The sequence below is a fragment of the Ambystoma mexicanum genome, chromosome 2q, assembly GCF_040938575.1.
Source record: "Ambystoma mexicanum isolate Mex_15411 chromosome 2q, UKY_AmexF1_1, whole genome shotgun sequence".
Classification (NCBI taxonomy): domain Eukaryota; kingdom Metazoa; phylum Chordata; class Amphibia; order Caudata; family Ambystomatidae; genus Ambystoma; species Ambystoma mexicanum.
This window is the reverse complement of record NC_090924.1, coordinates 399,555,982-399,582,766: the sequence shown is the minus strand read 5'-3', so window position 1 is coordinate 399,582,766 and position 26,785 is coordinate 399,555,982. Positions and strand designations below refer to the sequence as shown.

At 46.9% G+C, this 26,785-nt stretch overlaps 1 protein-coding gene across 1 annotated transcript in view; it reads left to right on the top strand.

Annotated features, from left to right (window-relative positions):
* LOC138569443 (ER membrane protein complex subunit 3-like) overlaps positions 1-26,276 on the top strand; it is a 243,048-nt gene extending 216,772 nt beyond the window's left edge. Inside the window, exon 8 of the mRNA XM_069647416.1 lies at positions 25,292-26,276. Within this exon, the coding sequence (XP_069503517.1) occupies positions 25,292-25,423 (132 nt within the window). The 3' untranslated portion in view covers positions 25,424-26,276. The remainder of the gene's footprint in view (positions 1-25,291) is intronic.
* Positions 26,277-26,785: the final 509 nt, after the last annotated feature.

Sequence of the window (26,785 nt, the reverse complement as noted above, 5' to 3'; positions counted from 1 at the left end):
TTCGTCGAAGACGAAGGATCCATCAGCGCCGAAGGGGACGCAGGGCACTCCGGCGACTACCTCAGACCGTAAGGGTCTCAAGCCCCACCCGCAAACGCAGTCGCGACCAGCGATTGGGCTTACATCAAACACGGGCGCTACCCCAAAATCATCCGACGTAATGCTCCATAGAGAGGCCGTCGAGGAACAACGCGTAACGCAGGCAACGTCGACACCAGAGTCCTCTACTGACAAACTCGTTGTCGAGAGCCTGGCGAGAATTGTTTCCGAAGACGCACGTAAGCGGACGACGAAACAAACGTCGAATACCGCACAAAAAGCTATAGAAATGCCGAAAGAGCATAAGAGTAGCCAGGATCTGCCCCTTTCATCTAAGGGCACTTCGGAACTACCAGAGGACTTTTCAGATGGCGACAGAAACCTTTCTTCGACGTTGTGGGAGCGTTCTAAGCGTTTTGAAGGTGAAAACACTGATTTCCCCCCTCTAGACTATTCAGGGGTCCCCCATGAGACCCTTGAAAGACTCCATTCTTGTATGGAGAAAATGGAAAGGTTTTTGGGAAACCAAAACCCACCCACACCCAAAAGACTAAGAGAATGGCCCCAGGATGACCCTAGGGTCAAAATTCCTAGGCTGTTTCCCCCTTCTACAGACGTATATGACCTCACTGAAGAGGAGCAATACCTCCAGGAAGATGAGGAGTGTTTGGGTGGAGAGGAAGAACATGAGGAAGAGGGGTTTGAAGAAGATCCTTACACTAGTGCAGGAGCTTTCGAAGAAGATACAGCTACCTCGCAGCCTTGGCAATCCCCATCAGTGCACTCAGACCCTGATGTCTTTCACCCTTCTCCTACCAAGGATTCACCTATTGGAAACACCTCTCCCATAGATGACCAACCTTCACTTAATGCACTATTGCGCAAGGCAGCAGCGCATTTTGAAATAGACACAGGGGAGACTCTTCCTGACATAGACTTTGTAGAGAAAGTTATTAAAGAAAAAGCCCCTGTTAGTCAGTCTATTCCGCTCCTGGCTTCTATAAAGAGAAGAATAACTCCTTCCCTTTCCAATCCTGCCTTAGTCAGAGGGGTCAACCCTCGGATAGAAAAGCTCTTCAGCCCTTCGCCCTCTGACCCGTAGTACATCAGAGGCCATTCTATTCCGGACTCCCTCGTAGTTACTAATACAAGGAAAAGAGCAGGGGTACCACTATCCACTAGTGAGGCACCACCTGACAAAGAGGGCAAAAAGCTCTACGCACTTGGGAAGAGAATCACGACGTCCGCCGCCTTTTCAACTAGGATTGCAAATAACAATTCCCTACTAGCTAGCTACGCAGATGCACAGTGGAGCAAGCTGCGCAGCGAAGCAGAGGACGCACCAGAACCCCTGCGTTCACGCCTGTTAGCTACAATCTCTGAGGGAACTCTTGTAAACCAGGGCATCGTAAAGAACTCCTTAGATGCCGCAGAGACGGCTGGCCGTTCCCTGGTTCAGGGAACACTTCTCAAACGCCATGTCTGGCTGCGCAATTCAGGATTTAAGCCGGAAACCCAGGCTTCCCTGATAAATAAGCCCATAGAAGAAACACATCTGTTTGGGAAAGCAGTTGATGAGGCCCTAGAACATGCGAAGAAAGAGTTTGATAGCATCAAAACTCTTGACCAAATTTCTAGGCCCCCTAACAGACGCGGCTATGGCAATAGACGCTCCTTTTGTGGCCAACGCCAGCAGCAAAACCAACAGCAATTTTACTCTGCTACCAACTGGCCCTCTAACCAGGGTAACAACACCCAGTTCAGTCAAAGAGGCCAACGCCGTGGCAGGGGAAGAGGTCCCGGCTCCAGCCCCAAAGGTTCCACGCCCAATACCAACAAATGACCCGAAGATTCGGGTCCCCTCCCATGCATCACCGGTCGGGGGCCGGCTAACATCGTTCCTTTCAGCATGGGAGGGAATATCGTCAGACCGCTGGGTATTATCCACCATAGCCCACGGATACTGCATCGAATTCAACAGTTCCCCGAAGTACAGACCCCCACGGAACCGACGCATGACACCGGAACACCTCACCATTCTTCTACAAGAAGTAGAAGAGCTACTGAAAAAAGAAGCTATAGAGGCTGTCCCCCTATCTCAGGTAACAGAAGGTATTTATTCAGTGTACTTCCTTGTACCCAAAAAGGACTTAACCATGCGCCTTGTATTAGATCTGCGCCCAGCGAACAAGTTTGTCAAACCCCAAAAGTTTCGTATGGTGCCCTTGCAGGAAGTAATCCCACTGTTATCACAGGGGGATTACATGACAACACTGGACATGAAAGATGCATACTTTCATATTTTAATGTTGCCAGCGCACAGAACATACCTCAGGTTCAAGATAGAGAACAAACACTACCAGTTCAGAGTACTACCCTTTGGGATAGCATCTGCACCAAGGGTATTCACGAAAGTACTGGCAGTGGCAGCGGCCCACCTGCGCAGGTTATCCATCCCGGTATACCCTTACCTCGACGACTGGCTCATAACAGGGGATTCTTACGAAACATGCTTCTCCAATACCCAAAAGACTGTAGACCTTTTGTTCCAACTGGGCTTCTCCATCAACGAAAAGTCGTCCATCTTAGACCCCAGCCAAATCAAACAATTCCTAGGGGCACTAATTCGAACAAAGGACGGCCTCGTCTTCCCCTCCAACGAGATGGTCCAAAACATGCTGTTTCAGATCCCCCATTATGTGGCAGGTCGAGAGGTGACGGTACGCAAAGCAATGTGCTTGCTAGGAATGATGGCGTCATGTATTTATTTGGTATCTCACGCGCGCCTGCGCATGCGCCCAATGCAAGAGTGGCTCAACAGCCAGTGGTATCAGGCCAGCGGACAATGGGACGATCTAGTGGTGGTCTCGCAGGCCTTGGTTCTCTCGCTACGGTGGTGGACAAAAGAAAACCTGTTATTAGGGAAAACTTTTGCCACACCCGCAGTGGAAGCCACTCTAACCACAGACGCATCCCTTACAGGATGGGGGGGCTCACCTATCCCATCACACTGCTTACGGAGCGTGGACTCCGAGCTTAGCATCCAAGCATATAAACCTGCTGGAACTACTAGCGGTGTTCAAAGCACTGAAAGCCTTTCAGGAACACCTACAAGGAAAGACAGTGATGGTCCTCACAGACAGCACCACAGCCATGTACTACCTCAACAAGCAAGTAGGCACTCACTCTCCAGGACTGTCCAAGCTGTCCCAGAACATCTGGAAGTGGGCTCTCAAACACAACATGTTCCTACTATCACAACATGTACCAGGGGAACTCAATCTGCTAGCAGACGAACACAGCAGAGACTTCCCCCCTGCCCGTAGAGTACGAATGGCGGTTACAAGAAGACATCGTCTTCACACAGTGGGGTTTCCCAGAAATAGACCTGAGAGTTTTCATGCCAAGATTACGCCTCCAGGTACCCCCAGAACCAGTCCAAGGGGAACGGTCTATCGATTCCATGGTCAGGGAAATTTGTTTACGCTTTTCCCCCCCGACTCCCCTTCTCAACAAGATAGTGCACAAGATGCACCAGGAACAAGTTGCCATGATACTGGTGGCCCCTATGTGGGCCCGACAGCCATGGTTCGCTCACTTGTTGGAGATGTCTCTATCTCCTCCAGTGAAACTGCCCTGCCCGTACAACATGCTGTCACAAGACAGGGGCAGGACACTGCACCCATGCCCTCAGACCATGAATTTAGCAGCCTGGCTCCTGAGGTCATAGAATTTGGACATTTACAACTTCCACAGAGGTGCATGGACATCCTCAGAGAGGCCAGAAAGCCTAACACTCGTCACTGCTATTCTAGCAAATGGAAAAGATTTGTCATCTGGTGTAGAGGGAAGAGTATCAACCCCGTTGACTGCTCTCCCACACAAATTATTCTGTACCTGACCCATTTACTGGACTCGGGTCTAGTATTCAATTCTATTAAAGTACACCTGGCAGCGCTTTCTGCTTACACCACTTCACAACTCAAAGTATCGTGGTGGAAGATCCCAGTAATCAAAGCCTTCATGGAAGGGGTAAAGAGAATACACCCTCCAATAGCAAACCCAGCTCCCGGCTGGGATCTAAATGTGGTACTCACCAGGCTCATGGGGTCACCCTTTGAACCCATGCACAAGGCAACTCTTAAAGATCTCACTCTTAAGACTTCTTTCCTAATAGCTATTCCCTCCATTAGGAGAGTAAGTGAACTACAGGCCCTTTCGGTTTTAGACCCCTTTGTAACAGTTCACAAGGATAAAGTGGTTCTACGCACACACCCAAGGTTTGCACCGAAATTCATCTCCAAATTCCATGTCAACCAGTCTATAGAACTACCAACGTTCTTTCGAAATCCTTCAAATCTAGGAGAAAAAAGCCTGCATATACTTGATGTGCGCAGAGCTGTCATGTTTTACATGGAAAGAACTAGTCCACTGAGAAAGACTAATCAGTTCTTTGTCTCGGTGGCAGCAGGAAGAGAAGGAGATGCAGTCTCAAAATCCACTATATCTAGATGGATTGTTCAATGCATCACTCTCTGTTACACTCTTGCTAAGAGAGAACTACCCTTCAAGCCAAGAGCACATTCCACTCGAGGCACTGGGGCTTCCATAGCATTCATTGCAAATGTTCCCCTTGAGTCCATCTGCAAAGCGGCTACCTGGAGTTCTGTGCACACCTTTACAAAACACTACTGTCTAGATGCACACTCTAGATCTGACTCCCAGGTGGGACAGGCAGTATTAAGACATCTTTTCTCTACTGTTCCTTCTCATAACCCACCGCCAACTCCGGGTACTGCTCGCTAGTCTATGCACAGCATGTGATTCTAAGCAGATTAACAAACATCAGAAGACAATGCATTACTTACCGTAAAAGCATTTCTGATGGTTGTATCTGCTTAGAATCACATGCGCCCACCCTTCCTCCCCGCTCGGATGGAAGGAACATAGACACCCTTTCCTATATTTCTCTCTTTTCTGTACTCACTCACGTATAGAAGGCTCCCTCAGGGCAGAAAAATACAAACAGAGGGACCTCGACGCGTGAGGGATTGTGGGTACAACGCACGTCACTATAGGGATAGTGTTACAGACACGCCTTGTCGACGTCCCCTTTTCGACTACGAAAAACAAAATGCAATACTCCGCAGTGACCACTGGATGTCGGACCTATGCACAGCATGTGAATCTAAGCAGATACAACCATCAGAAATGCTTTTACGGTAAGTAATGCATTGTCATATATTGCTAATGACCATGTAACTAAGTAACTAAGCTTTGTACTGTAACAAGTGCCATGATGTCCTCGGGCTGTTGTGCGCTATATAAATACGAATAAAACAAACGTTAGAAAGCGAAAAGGCAATGTTATATGTATTATTGTGTTATGAAGCGCACCTCCGGAATGTAATTCATTTACTCTTCAAACACATATAGTAAAGTCACTTAAACGGAGGAAAATAGTGTAACATTAGCCTGGTTCGAGGTTCTAGAGGGTTTCTTCACCCAATAAGTCTTAAGTCCCAAAACGCAACCTTAGCTAAAGGCAGTTCAGAGAGGGCTCAAAGTCTTTACAAACAGCAGAATATTAAGAGTTCCTGTAGATTTCTTCCAGTCTCTAGTGTTATAGAAGCAGCAAGTTAACAATTAACAAGGGACTCGGTGAAGGGGCACAAGCAGCGGCTTGAGTCGTAGGTAAGAGGGGGTGACTTTGGCACCTGTAAGGTGCATTGCAACGCTCTGGAGCGATTTCCTGGAATCGGGTAAGCAATACCTTTTTCACCCACAGTACCTTAGGTTAGAAGAAAATGTTTGGTCCGCGATGTTGGAGCTCTGGACTCGACCTCCGGATTCCTTGGTCTGATGACTGAAGGCAGGACAATGGATGGGGTCTCGCAGCAGCAGTCTTGAGGGAGGACCTGGGGCACGACTTTCAGCAACTTGTTGATTCACTCTGTGGTTTTGGCACCTTTTCTGAAGCACCAACAAAGGACACGGATCGCCTGGTCAATCTTCACTTCCTGCAGTCCCACACTCTGAGGGGGTCTGGGCGAGTTGGATCTGATCTCTGGAGTGTCCTTGCAGTTTCAGCAAAGATTTGGACGGATTCAGCCTTTCCACGACGATGCACCCAAAATGGGCAGCAGGTCTCCTGCTATTGGGGTTCTGAAGCTCTGGAAACTCCTAGGACGTCAAAAGATGCTTCAACTCAAAGTTTGTCTTGGGACTGGTTGTTGCCACCAGCCAAAGGGAATGAGTCCTTTTCAGAGCTCCTCTGTCGCGCAGAAAACAGGGTCAGGACAGCAGTGGTGGCTTCAGTGTTGGAGAGGGTCTGCAGGCGTCTCTGGGCGTCTTTTTCTTTGGTTCCTTCAGCCCCAAGTTGTCAACTTGCTTTTCACTTCAGAAGCCGGACCTTTTTATACAGTTCCAGCACACACTCCTCTAGAATTTCTCTCAGAATTTTACAGAAAGGGGCGTTTGGCTGTCCAAACGCCCGACCCCCTGAGAGAGCTTGTCCTATTCAGGCACTCTGGCAGACAAAGGACGGGTGGGGGTGGAAGACTTCTGCCCCGCCCCCCCCCCACTTCCTGCCTGCACAGACACTCTGGAGCCTAGGCGGGGGCACCCAAGGCTTCCCGCCAAAAGAAAAAAATACACACACTGACCTCTCCGTCCCAGAATGATAGGAGAAGTGCTAAGATAGAAGAACTGTACTAGTAATGGCGAAAAGGGAAGTGAGTTGGTACTTGGGTGTCTGTATTGTGCACTACTGAGGCTATGGACATAGCCTGCGGTATAAAAACTACACAATAGTTGGTAGAACACATCCACTTCCATCACCCATAACTAGACGATTGTCTATGCGACTAAAAAGTCACAGGAGCAGAGAGGAGGAGGAGGATACTAGGTATCCCTTTGACACTCCACTGAAGGTAGACAATAGACTTTTGGGAGTGATACAAATCTCTCTATCCTTAAGAATGGTAGTTACTTGAGGATATCTAAAGAGAATCTAAAAGGAGGACCTTAAGGGGGTCCTCAGCAACACTGCCCACAAGGAGCTGTGTGCTGCAGTAGTAAACACAGATGCTTTTAAGAGCTATGGAGCAGACCGACTCCATAGTACAGCTACAATACAAATAATAGAGTTCCAAAAGACTGAGCCCACAAGAATGAATGAGTGGAAAATGGCTCCACTCATTCAGGACTGAAAGAAAAAGGTCCCGAAGTCCAGCAAAAAGTGTCTCACTAGGAGAGGGGCATAAAATGATCTCTCCAACACTCGTCCCCCTCGGACTATGGACAGGAGGATGTAATCCACTACTGGATGGCTGTCTTGATTCAGTCGTCGTACCTTCTGGAGCGACCATCAGCATTCTTATGTTGGGTACCTGACCTGTGCTCAATAGTTGGGTCAAAGCTTTGTAGGCTTATGGACCACCTGAGCAATTCTGGGGTTTCTCCTTTCATCTGCATCAGCCATCTTAAGGGTTGGTGGTCCGTTTGAATCTTGAAAGTAGTTCTATAGAGGTATGTTCTGAATTTCTTCAGGGCCCACACAATAGAAAAACATTCACGTTCAATAGTTGCCCAACTCATTTCCCTATCTTTTAATTTTCTACTAATAAAGCAGATGGGGTGCTCCTGACCTTTGCTATCAAATTGGCTCAATACTGCTCCTATCCCTGTGTTGGAAGCATCTTTTGGACTAGTTAGGCTTGAGTGTAATTTGCAGCTCTCGGCACAGGGGCTGGCCTCTTTCAGCCCCTAGAAGGCTTTTTCACAGTCCTCATTCCATTTGACCTTTTTAGATATGATATGGCATTTATAACGTGCCTGTACACAAGTGTTTCTAGGTGCGAAGAGGTTACTTGGGAGAGAATATGGTATTCATAGGAGAAGCTATCGTCCCATATTTCACAATGAAGTTCCTGTAATAACCAGTAAGTCATAAGAAGGCTCTTAATTGAGTTTGGATAGTTGGAGTGGCCCAGTCTTGTACAGACTGTACTTTGCTGGCCAATGGCTTGATCTCCCCTCCTCCTACCGCATAACCAAGGTAGACCACTTTACTCTGACCAACTTGGCATTGCTTTGATGGTCAGATTGGCCTGTTGAAGGGCCTGTGTTAGTGAAATTGATTTTACTTACATGTAACTTTCTAGATCAGGGGTCTCCAACCTTTTCATTAGCACAAGCTACTTATAGTTAATGGGCAATAGGTGGGAGCTACTAGGGTGGTGATATCCATGAGTATGGGAATTTTGACCAAGAGGTTTTTGAGCAGTTTATTTGCTCTTCATATAAAAATGGAGTACCGCATGTATTTACTGTGATGTTAATATATGAATAACTTCAAACACATGTTTGTTTATTTTTTTTTTTTTTATTCAATGCTGTTTCCTACCTAAAAATTCTTACGCATATCAGAAGTAGCACCCAGGTTCTTTCTAATCTGCCATCATTTGCACCTCTTGGTGACAATGGCCACAACACACATTTCCCAATTACGTTTGTTATTGATAGTTAACCCCATGTTGGGACGCTGCCCAAGCCCTTCAAGACCAGATTCAGTCCCTCCTCTCTTCACTGTGCACACAGATTTTGACTGTTTACCTTACAGGAAGAGGAGTGGGAGGGGGCAGGGGAAAAGTCCCAGAGACTTCAGACACCAAAATAAACACACAGTGCTCATTTTGGGGCCTGATCAAAGAGCTACTGGGAAGCCTCAGGCGAGCTACCAGTAGCTCACAATCTACTGGTTGGAGACCACTGTTCTAGATGTAGCACACACTATCTTATCATGGGATGCTGGAAGGGTTACTTAGTATTCCCATTTGTCTAGTTTCTCATGTAACATTTTTATGTTACCCTTTATACAATTAATGACTGGTGGCAGCTGCAGTAAAGCACCCACGGGGGCCCATTTTGTCAAAATGGCCTGGTCCTCTTTTTTCGCTATTTCTTGCTGGAAAGGTCCTTCGTGAGATTTACTCTGCGTGCCAAACCAGGTTTGGTCCCTTTGTTAGTTTTGTCTTTATCAGGATTCACGACTGAAGCCCGCCTCTGACTCCAGTATGTCTGGTAGTGGCAGGAAGTGAGGGAGGTTCCTGAAACTCCCTGTGCTTAATCCCCTTGGTTACAGGAATGCACCCAAAGGTGATTGGCCGGCTAGCTGTCCGGCAAGGACAGCCACCCTGCTGTGTGATTGACAGCTAGGCTGGAATTAATGGGAGAAACCTGCATAAAAGGTAAGGCTTTTTGGCTTGGAAGGCAGTCGACTACTGGACGGAGGAATCCGAAGAACTACTTGGAAGACGCCTGCTGCAACTCCTGGACCGTTGGTTTGCCTGTTGAAGCTCTGCTGCTGTGCTGAAGCTCCGAATTCGCCTCGACTAGAGAAGCCCTGTAAGGACGACTTCTCCCCTTGAGTTGGCGGGACCAATCAACTTCAAAGTGAACTCGTTTGGATATCCTCTAGGAGCTGTCTGTACTTCCGCTGCTGCTGCTGTAACCAAAGTGCCAGGGAGAGGAACACCAAACTTAGTGCATCACTTTTAAGTCAGACCCGAGCTTGTCGAAAATCCTCCGGACACCCAGTAAGCAGACTGACCAATCCTGAGCCACCTCAACAGAGTGCTGGACCCCAGATGCGAGGAAAGTCCTGAGTAGTATCCGAGAGTCAGCAGTGGTGCTATTTGCTGAGACTCGAGTAGCTGAAACCGCAAAGTACCGCTGAATAGAAGTTTGTCCTTTTCTGCTGCTGACCATCCCATTGCAGTGTAGGAGTCCTCAGACGTCCTCCCTCTTATCCCCATGACTGAGGCCCAGGAACAACAGGATCTACAGAGCTGCACATGAACAGAAGCCAGCTGGAACCATTTCTTCTAACTAAAGGTACTGTAAAGTTTGAGAGGACTTACCTCTCGGCTTACTTGATCTCAGTTTAGACTTGTCTTGGTTGCTTCTGTAGAGCTGATTGCTTCTTCTACCTCTCACAGGCCTCCCAGCATGTGCCCCTACATTGATTCTACTTTTTCGACAAAGACTTCTAAAACATTGTGCAAGACTTTTACTTACCCACAAGAAGTGCTTCAGCTCACCTAGACTTTTGCCGAATTGACATTGGCTGGCCTGGATCCCTGAATGACTCTTCTCTCCTCTGATTGTGTGTTGTTACCTTTTTTCCAGGAAAGGGTTAACTTACTTTGCATTGGTGGGTTTAAAAGTACTTACCTGCTTCAGAATATTTGTGTGATCTTTTGTCTTATTCTGAAATCGCTTTACTTTAACACTCATCTCAGTATTGTTCTAAATGTACCAGTGATATATTAATGTCCACAGTGTCCTAGCTATTTGTCACCTAAGGGTGACGAAAGTGTCTGTGTGCCATCCCAAATGGGTACTTAATGATTTAGCAAAACTAAGGGAGTGTATTTTGGAGTGTATTTGTGTGTCGCTATTATATTGCCCCTTCTGAAGAAGGCTTATTCAAACGGACTGTTCAATAAATTAATAATTGTTTAATCAAGAAACCTTGCGTGTAAGTGTTTATTTGGATACTTGTCACTGTGAATCTCTGTGTAACTCCCTTACTGCTCACATTGACCCCTCTTGAGATGAGCCTGGCTGCTCAGCCACACTACCAACCTGTGTAGTACAGCCTTATACCAAAGGTTGGGTTCCTATTGCAAGGAGGTCAAGTTTGTTGTAGTGCATCATAGGGTACTGCTACAAATCTTGCCTAACAGCCTGCAACACGTGTCGCAGGTGGTCCAGATGTTCTTTCCAGGTAGAACTGAACACTGCTGTCATCCAAGTATGCCATGCAGAGGTTCTCTAACCCATTCAGAACATGGTTAATCATTCTCTGGAATGTGGCAGGTGCATTCTTTAAACCAAAGGGCATGACCTTAAACTGGGACAAGCCTTCTGGAGTCAGTAATGCTGTTTTCTCCTTGGACTGGTCAGTCATGGCAATCAGCCAATAAGCATTTGTCAGGTCAAACGTATCAAGGAATTTTGCTGAGCCCAGTTCATCTGTCCTTGGCAAGTGATGGACAGCAGTCTTGGTAACTGCATTTAATGCCCTATAGTCCACGCAGAATCCACGTTCTTTAGTTCCTGCCTTTGGCACGAACATAACTGGGCTAGCCCATAGACTTGTGGAATGTTCGATCAATCCAAGGTCAAGCATCTTATTGACCACCTTTTGTGGTTCCTCACATTATCTGATATCATGTAGCCCCTGCCTTTAACAGTGCTTTTAACAGGCACACTATCACCACTGTCGATGTCATGCTGGCCCCAAGGGGTCAAGCCTGGTGTGAGTGAGAACAGAGAGGCAACGTGAGTTAACAAAGCCTTGCACTCCTCTTGTTGCTGCACTGTCAGATTAATAGAGTTTTACCCCTTCCTCTGACCCACCAGAAGGGTGACCCTTAGAAGATCTGAGAGAGACTCACTCTCCTTCTTGATCAGAAGTTGCTTAATCCTTTCTAGAGCCCTCATCCTATCAAAACTTAATTATTGTAATGCCCTCTACATAGGGGCAAACAAACCAACCATTAACAGAATACAAGTTCTCCAAAATAATGCTCTTAGGGCTGCCCTAAGCATCCCTAGAAGAGTACATATCTCTGAAATAAGAAGGAAACCTAAATGGCTCTCCACCCAAGAAAAAATCAATCTCAAATCGGCATCCCTCATCCACAAATGCTTAAATAACAAAGCCCCTTGCTACCTAACAGAACCATTTATCAGAAAAAAACTCCATCAGACCGCCAAGAATAGCCAACCCGAACTGTCTTCAAGTGCCAAGATTTAAACTGCCCACCATTGGAGGGTCCAGTTTCCCAGTTAGGGCAGCACAATTGTGTAACTCCCTGCCACACACACTCAGATCTGACCAGACGTTTACCAAATTCAGAAAGAGTACAATTAAATGGCTCATAGAGAAAGATATGTAACCCACCTCTCCTACCGCACTAACCTAGCCCTGCCTGCCTGCAATGTATTTTTGATATATATTTGTTAATATGTAAATGTCTGTTAATTATGACATGTTGTCTACATATGTATGCCGCAATACACGTTCTATGCTGTTTTACCCTCCTCCTGTAACGCCAAGGTAACTTGTTTTTACCTTTGCATCGTAACTTCTGTAACTAAGCCTGTAACCTGCGCCCTGATACCTCTGGGTCCGGTGCGCACAATAAATAAATAAACAAAAAAACAAACCGAAGCTAAGAGCAAAGCACCTATCTCTGATTTGGAAACATATGCCTTCAGACGGTTGGCATGAAAGACCCTGGGGGGGCCTCCTTGGGGTTGCCCAAGTCTACCAAATCGTTGACCTCTCCAGGTTTTCCTTCAATTTTGAAGGGTCCTGTCCACTTGTCCTGTAAGACCATCTGTCTTACTGGGACCATGATGACAGGGGTGGACTGGGAACAAAAAGAGGCCCTGGAAATAATTTTCAAAGTGGCCTCATATTAAAAATGTTCAGCATGCCCAACCCTTTTCGTATGAGAACATTTGGAAATAAAATAAGTTATTACACAAAAGAGGCCCAGGGGGCAGGGGCCTACCCGGGGATCTCCAGAGTTCCTTATAGGACAGTCCACACCTGGCTACTTTTACCTTAAGGGCCTTGCACCAGTACAAGTCAAAATGCACAAGGGTACATAAAGCAATATGAGGTATGTGAACCGCGGGACTTGACTTGCAACGTCACGGGACATGAAATTTGTTAGGTCAAAGAAGCTCACTATAGGGTTAGTTGCAGGCGGTTCAAAGGCTGCGGGTTCAAGGCTTCCAGTGACTGTTAAGTCAGGCTCAGCCAGAGATCCCAGGACAAGGAAAAAGAGGCTCAAATTTGCTTCCAACAGCACAGGAGGACCAGGAGGACCCCGAAGGAGCAGCAGACAGGAGTGGCTGTTGGTGTGACCAGAACAGGGCCGGCATGCCCATGGAAGCAGCATGATCAGACTTTGGGATCCAGCAGGCCCTTCCTTGTTGTGGGAGACAGCAGCAGCAGGTTTGGTAAGGTACCAGCAGAGCACTGAGTAGGCAAGTGAGGTTTTCAGCTTCGAGGCCGCAAAGAGTCTGTGGAAATCTGCATGATTTCCATTTCCAGTCAGGAGCAGGACAAATGCAGACCGGTTGAGGCTACAACCTTCAAATGGCAATGGATGCAGAGAAGGGCATCAGACTGGTTGGTCGCACCAGTTCAAAGGAGGAAGTTCCCAGGTTCAGGTCTTCCCAGTTGATTTGAAGACTTGAGAGCTGAAACACAGCGTTTGGCTTGGCAAGTGCTGGTTGCAACAGCACTCTTCCTGCGGCTCTCTGGCGGTCCTTTGGCGTCAGATGCTTGGATCTTGTGGTCAGCCTTTCCAAATGGCTCAAGGAGCTCTCCTTTTATTAAATGTCATGCTGTGGTTTGATTTAGCCCACTTACGATAAGTGACCTGCAACATTCTGACAAGTGGAGTCTGTCCAGTCAGGGACAGCCTGCCAACTCCCCTTATGCCCAGCAACAAAACATCCTCTGGCTGAATTATGGATCGACACCAGACAACCCAAAATGTCAGTTCCAGGTAGTTCACACACAAAGCACTGTTCACGAGTCCAGAGCTGAACTTCAGCAAAAGTGCATTACCTTATTTGCAATGTGGAAAGTAAAGCAGACGGCGAACAAAAAACTGGCCTTGTACTATGAGCAATGGCCATTTTGGGTAGATACTTGTAAAAAGCATTATTGCAGTCAAAAACAAAGTGGAAGGTAAAAAAGGAAAAAAGATAAAACGGTTTAACAGCCACCAACCTGCTCAGCACACATCACAAAAGTAACTGTGATGTTACTTCAAGAAAAATAAAACAAACTCAAGTACATGTTCTAAGGGGCGAAACGGTAAAGCAAGGTGTAATGTGTGTATACCTTGCCTTACTGCCCTGTGGTATTTCAATTCCCTTGAAGGTGGACAAGGGGCAGAAAACGGAAATAACATTTTTGCTGTGCTTAACTCTCTTCAAAGTGCAGTGTTTTAAGCCTGCATGAGATGTTCATGCAGATTGAAAACGAATGGATTCCTATGTTGTCGGCCTTAATTTAGCAAATAATAAAAGCTGGGCGGGAGGGGTCTCGTAGCAACACAATGTAAGTGGTTTTTGCAAAGAATAATTTGCAGGTAGTGTTTCCGTTTATTACAAAACGGAGCGTAAACCCGTATTTGTGCCAGGATTTACTTTTTACCTCCGTTCCGAAAACTTGTATATGCATGGCACCCAACAGCATTTAAGTACTAAAATGTGCAGTCCCCTTCTTCATGCATTTAACAGTTCTAATAAAATGACATTGAAAGTGTCCTTGCAGCATTCAAAATGTAGGTGAAATGCGAAGGGACTCTGGTTTCTCACACTCGCTCCACTGTGCACACAGATCAAACCTGGAAACCCATCTTAGAAGGAATCACACTGGCGGCTTATGCCAAGTGACTCTCGCTAGGTCTGATCATCCTACACAAGAGTTAAACGGGTCAGCGCCTGAGGGAAGTTTCATTTGTCATAATCACATGTTTAAAACGTTCTATCGTGGCTCATTCAATCCCAGGAAACACAAGTGTTGGATGGCCTGGCACCAGAGACCCCAGACAGACCCTGACTCCTCCCCACATGCAGAACAGGGCGTGCCAACGCCAAACAAACATGCACTAGCTCACCAGGAGGGGTGAGAATTAGCTTCCCCTATGCTGCAAAGCAAGGCCACCGGAACTCCAAAATGGCAGTGACTTGGCTTGAGAGGAGGATCAATCTCCAGACCCTCCTTGAGCAGGGCCAACGGGCATCTGACATGATGCCCATAAAGTAACTCAAAGGGGCCAAAGCTCACTTCAGCTTGAGGAACTTCTCTGTAGGCAAATAGAAAGCATGGCAGAAGAAGGTCCCACTTTCTCATTAGTGGTGCTTCTAAAGCTCCAATCACGCTCTTGTTCTATTAAACCTCTCTACCAACCCATTTGTCTGAGGAGGGTAGGCAGTTGAGAACTTGTAAGTGACCCCACAGGTTTTCCTGATGTTTCTCGCACCTAGAAAAACGTGTGTACAGGCACGTTCTAATGCCATATAATTTCTGATGCTTGTTAATCTGCTGAGAATCACATGCTGTGCATATGCTCCGACATCCAGTGGTATCACAGAGTATTGCATCTTGTCTTTCGGGGACCGAAAAAGGGACGTCTGCATAGGCGTGTCTGTAACACTATCCCTATCGTGATGTGTAGTGTACCCAGAATCCCTCACGCGCTGAAGTCCCTCAGATTGTTTTTTCTGCACAGATTAATGGTCACCCTATTGCAACACTCTTTCATAAGAGACTTTATCACCTTGTTTATCGACTTTGTCGATTATCCTGTTAGTCATTCCGACGGTGCTTCCTGTACTACGCTGAAGACTGCAGTGGACTTTCGACGCCTACGATCCGACGGCGGAGCTGTCCATGTGGCCGGGCCCTCTGGCCGGCCTACACAGTAGGGAGAGTGGGGTCGGGATGGCCATATCCTTTAAGCTATGTCTCTGCTCTTTCACCCTCTTTGCCCTCTAGGTCTGGTCATCGCCTTTATTGCCTTTCGCTATGGAAAGGACACCATTTAGGTTTTGCCCCTCTTGCCGGGCCAGATACCCTTGCAAGGACGAGGACTCTAAATGCAACAATTGTCTACCCCTTGACCACGACAAAGCGCGTTGTGCGGCATTTAAACTCCTACGCCCTAAGATGCTTAAGGAGCGCTGCGTTAAGCGCTGGGCGTACTACGGCAGGTCACAGGCTGGATCTTCTTCCCCCATCGTCGCACCCACCGAAAGTGACATAGGGGGGGGGGTTCCCACTGGTCCTTTCAGGGCCAATCCCGTTCTACACAAAACCAGTATATCACGGGAAATACCTGGAACTCAGGACAGGCATCCAGCACCCCTGCCAACTATCCACCCAGGGGACAGCAGCGCGGGAAAGGTAGAGGCCTCAACTCCATGTCACCCGGGTCGGGGAGTGCTTAACATCTTTGCTTTCGGCATCGGAGGGGATAACGTCAGACCAGTGGGTTCTCAAGACGGTCGTCCACGGGTACTGCATGGAATTCGCCCGCCCACCAAAATTCAGACTGCCCAAAGCACGTCGCCTGACGCCAGACCATCTGCAAAACCTAATACAAGAGGTGGAAGCACTTCTGGAAAAGGACGCCATAGAAACCGTCCCTATTCTTCACGTAAACAAGGGTATTTATTCAGTGTACTTCCTTGTACCCAAAAGGGACCTCACCATGTAACCTGTACTAGACTTGCACCCAGTGAACAAATTTGTCAAACCTCAAAGGTTTTGTATGGTAACTCTGCAGTAAGTAATCTCACTGTTGAAACGGGGGGGATTACATGGCGACACTGGACATGAAAGGGGCATACTTTCATATTTCGATGCTGCCAGCGCACAGAAAATATCTAAGGTTCATGATGGAGGATAGGCACTATCAATTCGCCAAGGGTGTTTACAAAGGTCCTGGCAGTAGCTGCAGCACACCTGCGCAGACTATCCGTCCCGGTTTACCCTTACCTCGACGACTGGCTCATAACAGGGGACTCTTACTAAACATGCATGTTGAACACTCAGAAGACAATATACCTCCTGTTCAGTCTGGGATTCTCCAACGAGAAATCCAGCTTAGACCCCAGTCAAAGCAAGCAGTTCCTAGGGGCTCTAATTCGGACCAAAGACGGCCTCGTCTTCCCCTCCAACGAGAGGGTTCAGAACATGCTTGTTCAGATCCCTCAATATGTAGCTATTCGGGAAGTGATGGTACGCAAGGCCATGCCACTGCTAGGAATGATGGCATCATGCATTTATTTAGTTCCTCAGGCTGTCACGGTCCATGCCCCTGACCCCCTCAGGTATAACGGCCCCCTGGCAGCAGAGGAGCTAAAGCCCTTTACACTGGCCCCAAGTGCCTAAAAACTCGATCAGAAAAATACATGGTCAGTCCTGGCGCCTTTGGCGCCAGGCTCATTGTCAGGAATAAAGCAATACCAGTTTTGGACCTCAATCCAACATGGAGGCCTATTACATAGCTCAGTTCTTTAGAACCAAGCCATGCAGTCTAGTGGTTTGGGTGTGGCTGGGCCTGGAACTACTTGGCCTGGAACTACTTTACCTGGGCTATTTAAACCACACCCAAACAGCAGAACACGCTTTGCGTTATTCTGCTTTCCTGCAGCGTAACGCTCACCGTGTCCAGCTCCTGCTCATCTGCTTCTCCGGCGGCCCGATCCTGAAGCCCTAGATCCGGATTCCATTAATAACCTGGAAGAACAAGAACAGCATAAGCGAGCAAGAACACTTACCTGTGAAGTAACCGGTCTTGAATCCATCCTGCGCTTTGCTTACCTCGCCCATCTCCGGGTTTCACCGCAACCTGCAAGGGAGAAGGAACAAGGTCCGCATTAACAAAGCACTTACCTGGGCAAGCAGCGCTTCTATCGCTCTTCTCTCCGAAACATCACCGCAACCTGTACAAAGAGAAGATAACACAGGTTAGCAATTAACACCAATAAACAGCGCAGCGCTCCGTGAATCAATATCTCGCTGTGGTCTTCGCAACCATCCCTGTGAAAACAAAGAGAGATATTGTTGGGGAACAGTGTAGAGGAGCAAGATGCCGAGAAGACAGAGGGAAAGAAAGAGACAGAATGAAGACAGACAACATTTTAACTCTCGGATGCGGAGTCGCAGTCACAGCCGGTCTGGACCCGACATAAGGGCACACGGACCAGTGAAGCAACTAGGTCCACGGAACGCCCACACCAACCACACGCCCCTGCACAAAGACGCAGGACAGAGTTCAACGAACAAAAATCAAAGGTGACCAATAACCCCAAGGGAGGGGATTTGGACCAGAGGGAGGTGGGAGTCCACCAATCACAGAACCAGTATCTTAACCCTCCATTCCCCTGTTATAGGCACTACCCAACTTCTGGCACATAACCAAGCAGAGAGGGGTCCGGGATAGCACTTAGACCTCCATCCAGTATCGTGTGGCGCCCCTGTGGATACCAGGTGAGCGTAACACGCACAGATGCGCATGCGTCCCATGCAAGAGTGGCTCAACAGCTAGTGGTGTCAGGCCAGCAGACAATGGGAAGAACTGGTAGTTGTCTTGCCAGCCCCCGTTCTCTCTCTCTGCAGCGGTGGTCGAGGAAAAACCAATTGAAGGGGAAGACCTTCACCACCCCTGCAGTAGAACCCACTCTCACGACATACGCATCTCTCGCAGGGTCGGGGGGGCTCATCTGCAACAGCAGACAGCGCATGGAGTGTGGTCCCCACAAGTAGTGTCCAACCACATAAACCTGTTAGAGCTATTAGCAGCATTCAAAGCACTGAAGGCCTTTCAGACGCAGCTACAGGGGAAGACAATTCTGGTCTTGACAAACAGCACCACAGCCATGTATTACCTAAACAAACAGGGGGGGGCACACACTCTCCAGGGCTATCCAGCTGTCCCAGAACATTTGGATGTGGGCTCTCAAACACAAGATATACCTGCTGTCCCAACACGTTCCCGGCAAACTCAACCTTCTAGCTGACGTGCTAAGCAGGGATTTCCCACTGCCCACAGAGTACGAATGGCGTCTACACAAAGATATCGTCTCCAACGTGTTCGCAGAATGGGGCTTCCCAGAGATCAACCTGTTTGCAACTCAGGAGAACGCCCACTGCCAAGACTATGCCGCCAGGTATCCCCAGAACCGCTCCAAGGGGAACGGACTCTGGATAGCATGGTCAGGGAAATGTGTCTACGCCCGCCCCCGGACTCTCCTGCTCAACAAGATTGTGCACAAAATGCACCAGGAACCAGTCACCATACTATTGGTGGCCCCCATATGGGCCCACCAACCCTGGTTCTCTCATCTGATGGAAATGTCCCTCTCCCCTCCTATGAAACTACCGTACCCGCACAACATGTCCCAGGACGGAGGGGAGACACTACACCCATGCCCGCAAACTCTGAACTTGGAGGCCTGGCTCCTGAGGTCATAGAGTTTGGACTCCTTCAACTCCCTCAAAGATGCATGGACATACTCTGGGAAGCTAGAAAACCCACCACTTGTTACTGCTAGTCCAGTAAGTGGAAACGCTTTGTCAGCTGGTGCAATACCAAGGGCGTCAATCCCATTGACTGCTCTCCTACCCACATTGTGTTGTACCTGACCCACTTGTTAGACTCAGGACTGGTTTCTAATTCCCTAAAGGTTCACCTAACTGCTCTCTCAGCCTACGCTATGTCACAACAGAATGTGTTGTGGTGGAAAATACCTGTTATTAAGGCCTTTATGGATGGGGTTAAGAGAATGCATCCCCTGTTTCGAACCCAGCTCCCGGATGGGATCTAAATGTGGTATTGACCAGACTCGTGGGGTCTCCCTTTGAACCAATGCATAAAGCAAGTCCAAAAGACCTTACTTATAAGACGGCCTTCCTAGTTTCTATCACTTCTATTAGAAGAGTTAGTGAACTACAGGCCCTTTCGGTTCTAGATCCTTTTGTTACAGTCCACAGGGATAAGGTGGTTCTGCGCAATCATCCCCGATTTGCACCTAGATTCATTTCGAAGTTTCATGTGAGCCAATCAATTGAACTACCCACTTTCTTCCAGAATCCCACTAGCATGGCCGAAAGAAGCCTACACATACTAGATGTGCGCAGGGCAGTCATGTTTTACCTGGAAAGAACGAAACCACTAAGGAAGACAAAACAGTTTTTTGTTTCAGTGGCAGCTGGTAGAGCAGGGGATCCTGTCTTTTTAAAGCAGCTATGTCAAGGTGGATTGTCAGATGCATCACACTATGTCATACTCTTGCCAAGAGAGAACTGTCCTTCAAGCCTAGAGCACACTCCACTCGGGCTTCCATAGCATTCATTGCAAATGTTCCCCTTGAGTCCATTTGCAAAGCGGCAACCTGGAGTTCTGTATACACCTTTACAAAACACTATAGCCTAGACACTCATTCTAGACCTGATTCTCAGGTGGGACAAGCAGAGCTAGGACATCTATTCACTGTTCTTCTCACAACCCACCTCCAACTCCGGATACTGCTCGCTAGTCTATGCACAGCATTTGATTCTAAGCAGATTAACAAGCATCAGAAGACGTGCATTACTCATGGTAATAGCATTTCTGATTATTGTATCTGCTTAGATACACATGCGCCCACCCTGCCTCCCCGCTCGGGTAGGTGGAACATAGACGTCTTACTACTTTCTCTCTTTATGTACTCACTCAACGCCTTAGGCTCCCTCGTGGCCGAAAAAATACAATCGGAGGGATGTCGCTGCGTGAGAAATTTTGGGTACACTACACGTCACAATAGGGATAGTGTTACAGACACGCCTATGCCGACGTCCCCGAAAGACCAGATGCAATACTCTGCGGTTACCACTGGATGTCGGGCCATATGCACAGCATGTGAATCTAAGCAGATACAATCATCAGAAATGCTATTACGGTGAGTAATAGATATCATATCATATATATATATCATATGGCCTGCATGTAGTGGGACATACAATTTGACCCCCTGTCGGATACAACCTCCTTAGGAAATTCTACTCTGGTAAAAAATATCAAGTTGGGCCTTAGCCACTGCCTGAGCAGTAACAGTTTTCATTGGAATAACTTCAGGGTACCTCGTGGCATGGTTCACCACAGATAACAAGGGGGGTCCTGGGAGACTCTCTGCCAGACACGGGTCCTGGTTACAAGAGCCTTACCCAGAGTCTTTAGCTCACTATCTTTCACAGAGAAGAAATATCCCAAACATATCAGTCTTTGACCTGCCCTGGGGCAGTCCAGCACTGAAATGCTAGGCAATTCTCCTCTGAACAAGAGTACCAACAGCAACCCCAGACAAGTGTCAGTAGGGTGTAGCTGTGCCTCTCTATGGCTCACCACATGGTTCACCACAACCAATATAAATCGGTTGCCTGAAGTTGTTGGATTTGATTTTATTGGTCACTTGTGAGGCGCTTATACAATTAGTAAACCGGTTTGAAAGTGCCCACAGGGCAACAGGGTGGGGACAGGGGAAGGTAGACAATGAATAACAGCAAAAGTGAATAATTGAATTAATAGTACAAACAAATCTTGAGAATAACAGAGACGGGAGACCAACCTACTATGCCTTGTGTGTGTTCAGAACGTGCAAGTGCAGAAGGGAGGGGGGAAAGGGAAGGGTGCTGTGGTACTTGTGGAGAAGTGCTCAGGAGAAATGTTAAGAAAAGAAAATGGAAGTGCAACCTCCCATGGGAAGGGCAAGCCTAAGTAAGTGCAGTAAATAGACAACAGCGGCTGGGATGAGCGATGTGGGGGGGGGGGTTAGGCCCCGAGGATACATAAGGGCCCTGCACATCAGTCACGCTACTGTATGATTAGCAGGGAAGAGAGGAAGAGAAGGGAGAGGTACAGAGAAAGGTCTTGAGGGTCTAGGAGACAACAATGTCAATTACCACCCTCTCAAAAGGAACTCCAACAACTGGGAGAGGCACTAAGGGTCCCACTTTCTTGGGTCCACTCTTGCCAGATAACTGGCAAGTGTGACAACTCCTACAGTGTTGTTCAATCTCTGCACCCATCTTGGGCCAGTAAAAGTGCAATGAGATCCTTTCCTTTGTCCTCTTAGAGCTTAAGTGACCAGCCAGGAGGACTTCATGTGTAAGCTGTAGGAATTTGGGTCTCAATTCCTGGGGTACCACCAATCTCCTGGAATAGACTCCATAAGGCAGTCCATCCTCCCAGCATAGCCTATGCTTCCCAGGGTCTTGCTCTGCACTCTGGGAAGCTGATTTCTGACGCAGATCTTCTAGAGGGGGATCCTTGAGGGTCCACCTTCTGCAAGCAATGTCTGCAGCTCAGGATGGTCTCTTGGATCCAGATCTTCTAGACGGGGTTGAATCTCCTCTTCTGACTTATCAGAAGAGGGTTTTTCAGGGGATTCTTTTGGCACCAACTCAGCCTCAGCTGGCGTCACAGGGGTGACCTCTAGGTTTTGAACAGGAAACCTTTTCCTTGTGGAAGTTTTGGGCTTGGGGGCCTTCTTTCCCTTAGACTCCCGGTTGCCCCTTGGTCTCAGATGGAAGATCTCTTAAGGCTGCCGCTCTGGCTTTCCTTGTCAACTCCCTCCTCTTCTTAGAGTGGGGTTTGGGTGTGCTGGAGACTACAACGAAGGCCTTCAAATCAATGCCAACATTACCCTTCCTGGTACTTCTGACTAAACACTTACAAGTATCTTTACAGTCATTTAATTACATTTAATGATAGCTGGCAATACAGGGCACATTTGGACTGGGCCTCTTAACACAGTAAGCCTTGTGGGCGCTTTAGCAACTTCCTCAGGTTTAACCACAGTTATACTGGCCCCAGTGTCTCTAACGGCAGGGTCTCCTTCTTTATAATACTTAGTATTATCAGGAATGGAATGTTGTTCCCACAGTCCCAGAGATACTAAAACTCTAGCCTAAACACCAATGGTTCTTCAGCTTGTGGGTGAAAGCAAGCCCCTGTCATTAGTATATCCACATTGGGTGTGAATGCTACGCTGACGGAGGGGATCCCTGAAGGTTTACCCTTACATCTGGGATCTCCTTTCACATGGTCACCAGACCCGCAAACCACACATTTCCAAATTTCTTTTGGAATGGGGGTTTCTGATAAACTCCCTCTGGCTTGGGTCCAAAGGTTTCACTAGCCCGAGAAGGTTGTTTAGGGGGATATTTACCCTTGTTATGTTTGTGGCCGTCTGTAGGTGGGGGATTTTTGGAATTATCCTTCTCATCCTTTTTATGGTTTTTCCCTTCCTCTTTCTTGTAAGGAGCCTCTGTGAGTAGCCCTGTTGGCCACCCACAAATCAGCAGCAACTGCTATCTTCTTGGGGTCCAGTTCCTCAGAGTCAGTAAGATGCTGTCTCTGCTATGGGGAACAGGCATCAAAAATACTTTCCAGCATGAAGAGACTCCTCTTGCCTTCACAAGAGCTCACTTTGTAACCCTTAATCCACCCATCTAAGTTCTTCAGGCTTTCACAAACCCAAGTGGGCCACAATCTACCATCTCTCTTCTTGTGGCCCCCAAACCTTTTTATCCCAACCCTGGCTGTGAGCGCAGTTTTTACCAACTGGTAATCTAGTTTATCGTGATCATTCAATTCCACACAGCCATTCTGGGAGAGCCTAGAGATTACCCATGGAACAAACTTGCTTTCACAAATACCTTGTACTTTACATGTAAATTTAAATGTACTCTGCCAATCCAGAATATCAGTTTTTACATCATACAAACTCACCAAATCTTTGGGGAGACAAGGCTTCGTGCTTCTGGAGTGGTGTAGCAAAGAGGAATCTGAAATAGAAGTGGAATCAATCTCTAGTTCATGCTGCAACTCTTTTTCCCCTGAGTTTGTTCTTTCTTCATTTCTATGTCTCTCATTTCAGACCGAATCTCTAGTTTTTCAAATTCGAGCTGTATTTTCATTTTTTCTATCTCTAGAACCATCTCAGCTGACATGTTAGGTACAGGTAGGTGTGAGGTTAGAGGATTGGGAGGTGGATTAGCAGTTTCATTTTCCTCCATCTCATCATCTACCTCATTTTATGGAAGTTAAGGGCTGAAAGGTACACTTTGACCATCTTGTAGCTCAATTCTGGAAGTAGGGGTTATAGTCCTACTTGCAGTTTGGTAATCCAAGAAGCTTTGGATTAACTTGTATTTTTTTTTTCCATTTGTAACAAGACATTTATCTTTACACATTTCTTTCAGTTTTTCAACATTAAGAGACCTAAGAGCTTCTGCCTTATAGTTTTCTATAGTGGACATAGTTTTAGTACTTCACAGTATTGTGACCTTGAAGATGGATTCTTTGAGTGAAATACAACCGGGAGACCTAATGAACTAGATATATCATGGCACTATGTCCGGATACAACGTGATTTGTGTGAAGCTACCCATGTGACTGAATTTGGCCTGTACCATTCGACCGAATATATTCGGTCACATTGGCTAATACATACTAAACATGGGGAGCATGGGTGTCACCCGCTCCCCATTTTCGATGTGTATTGGCTTGGGGGGTTGCGGGGTTGTCCCCCGCTACCTTGATTTCGGAGGCAAGGGACGAAAAAAAGGAAAGCACCCTGTGGCGTTGGATCCGACCCGCGTTAGAGTGACGGATCCAACGCTGCAGGGTTGAAGCAGATCAGGCGGCGAGCGAGCCGGTAAGTAGGGAAGGGGGCATTGGGGGTTGGTGGTGGTGTTTCACCAAATGAAAAGTAACCGCATGCAGGCTGTTTTTTTTTTTTCAATCCGTTTGCCACGGTCAATTTTCATATGGTCAAACACCCCCAAAGCAGTAAAACTCCCCATACAACTTATTTGGCTGATGTTTGGTGGAATTCAACGAATTGTGGCCATTAGATTAATCATGCACCAAATAATTTCATTACATGCATACATTTGTCATGAATTGTATTCACGAGTGGTCTGCATGGATTAATGCGTTGTTTGGCATAGAATGTTTATACACAGGGGTACATTGACAAATGCAGAGAGTTCACTATTCGCTTTTTTTGGCCAGGTTTTTAAAAGTGATGTAATTTAGAAAATAAATGTTTGTTTTGCAGTGTTATTAATAACTTTGGGGCACTGCCATTGCACATTGGTGTTATGGCAAGAGAAGAGCCTTCGTTGGCGTCATCCTTCTAGTTTAGCCAGGGCAGGCTTTCTTATTTGACCTATTTATTGTTAATGGGTCAAAGCCCCCCTCTATTGCTGGTAGAAAAAATGCCAGTTGTCTTTTCACAGAACTTTGTTTTTGTTCCCTTTTAAATATACATTAATATTTGTGTAATTTTACATAAAACCACTTGCATTCATTACAATTCAAAACTCGATAAATATGATCGAAGTTACAAAAATAAATTAAATGAAAACTATTCATTATTGACGAAAAAAGGATTAACATTTACAATTTCTTTCATTCAAATAGATACTCCATTCCTTCCTCAATTTAAATTAACCATCAGTTACTATCCTTCATTGCTTGAATGCCTTTTTCCTGCCTGTCTCAGTACCTCATCGTTTCTAACACACATGCTAATTTTTGTTTTCCTACTTGTTTCCTACTAACTGAAGTTACTCCCTTTCTCCCTGATATTACAGGCAGAGTGGGAAGCTCTAGAAATCGTTGACCATCAGTGGGCTCTGGAAAATGTGGAGGAAGAACTTATGGCGAAGGACCTGGACTTTGAGGGGCTGCACAGTCGGGAGCCTGCAGTCACTGCACCCTTTTAAATGTTGCAGACCAACCCACTGCCAACACTGTGGTCTCCTTCAGGATCCAATGTGGGAAGCAAAGGTCCAAACCTCAGACACTGTTCATTACGCCTTCCTTTCCAATGAAACAACTCTGCCTACTTCAACCTGCCTCAAAAAATGTCATTCGATCAGTGGCCGTGGGCTATGTCCCAGTAATACTGATTCAGATAGTACAGGCGACGAGTGCCCTCACATTCAGAACTTTGCTACTGTGTGCTGCTCCAATGCACCAGTGGAGTATTGAAATCTGAACCCACTGTCAGTGCCGCATGGAGGGCACCTCAGAACATTACAGTTTGGATCCAGACAATGTGCCATCAAAATCTTTATTCTCCCACCCCCCTTTTTCTAGGGAATTGTGCACCAGTTTGTACTTCTTCGCCTATGACTTTGCACTGGTATAGAGGGTTGACAGGGTGCCGCTTATATATAAATGGTTAGGAGACTTGTTGAAATGAAGTGACCTTAGCTCCACAGCCCAATGTTATTTTTTGTATATTTAGGTTGTTGGAAAGTATGCCCAATAAGGCAATACTTTTGTCTTGTTTGTTTCCTGGACAGGAATTTAGGTACTGTTCATGTTACTTCCAAATGCCCTCTGCCAAGCAGTACACCGGGGACACCGAGCCACATAGTTGCACTATCCACCTGGCCCCTGCAGCTACACAACCATTCTAAGAGCACATTAAAGCAATAAGATCCTGAGGTTTTTTGAAGGGGTTACTATAATTGTGTACAGCCCAAAGTTCAGTTTGTATGAGACAATAGTGTTACCTTACGTGCCAAATCTCTGCCATACTGTAAAAAGCAATAAACTCTTAAACTTTCACTTGTGTTCTGGTCCTTCTTTGGTTTGTGGTATGAAGGCACAGGAGCCGATCAGCAACTGATTGGGTACAGTTTATGTAACTCACGAAGCTTCCGTCACATAGCTCTGCCCACATTAATTCATTTTTAGAGGTTGTGTAAATGATTCACAACACGTCGCTATCGGATAAGAAAGCTTTAAGGAGATGGCAGGTGAAGGACTGCCCATCATGAATCCGCAGGTGAGCCGAGCAACTCCTTTTTTTACTAAGATAAAAAAAAGACAAAGAATCCTTAACATGTGGTGTATATGTGCTAGGTAGAAGTGACTGCTCTTATGCACGGGCTTGAGTGAGAAGAACTTGAAGCCGAATTGGCTGGTCTTGAATCATAGGTATTTCAGGAAAAATGGCTTCAGCTTTCTTTAGAACTTTCAGAAGCCTTGTGAGAGTTGGTAGGCCAGTATGCAACATGATCTGGTGGAGGATTGTGGCTTCTGTATTGCATTTAGCAGAGGACATAACTTGAATG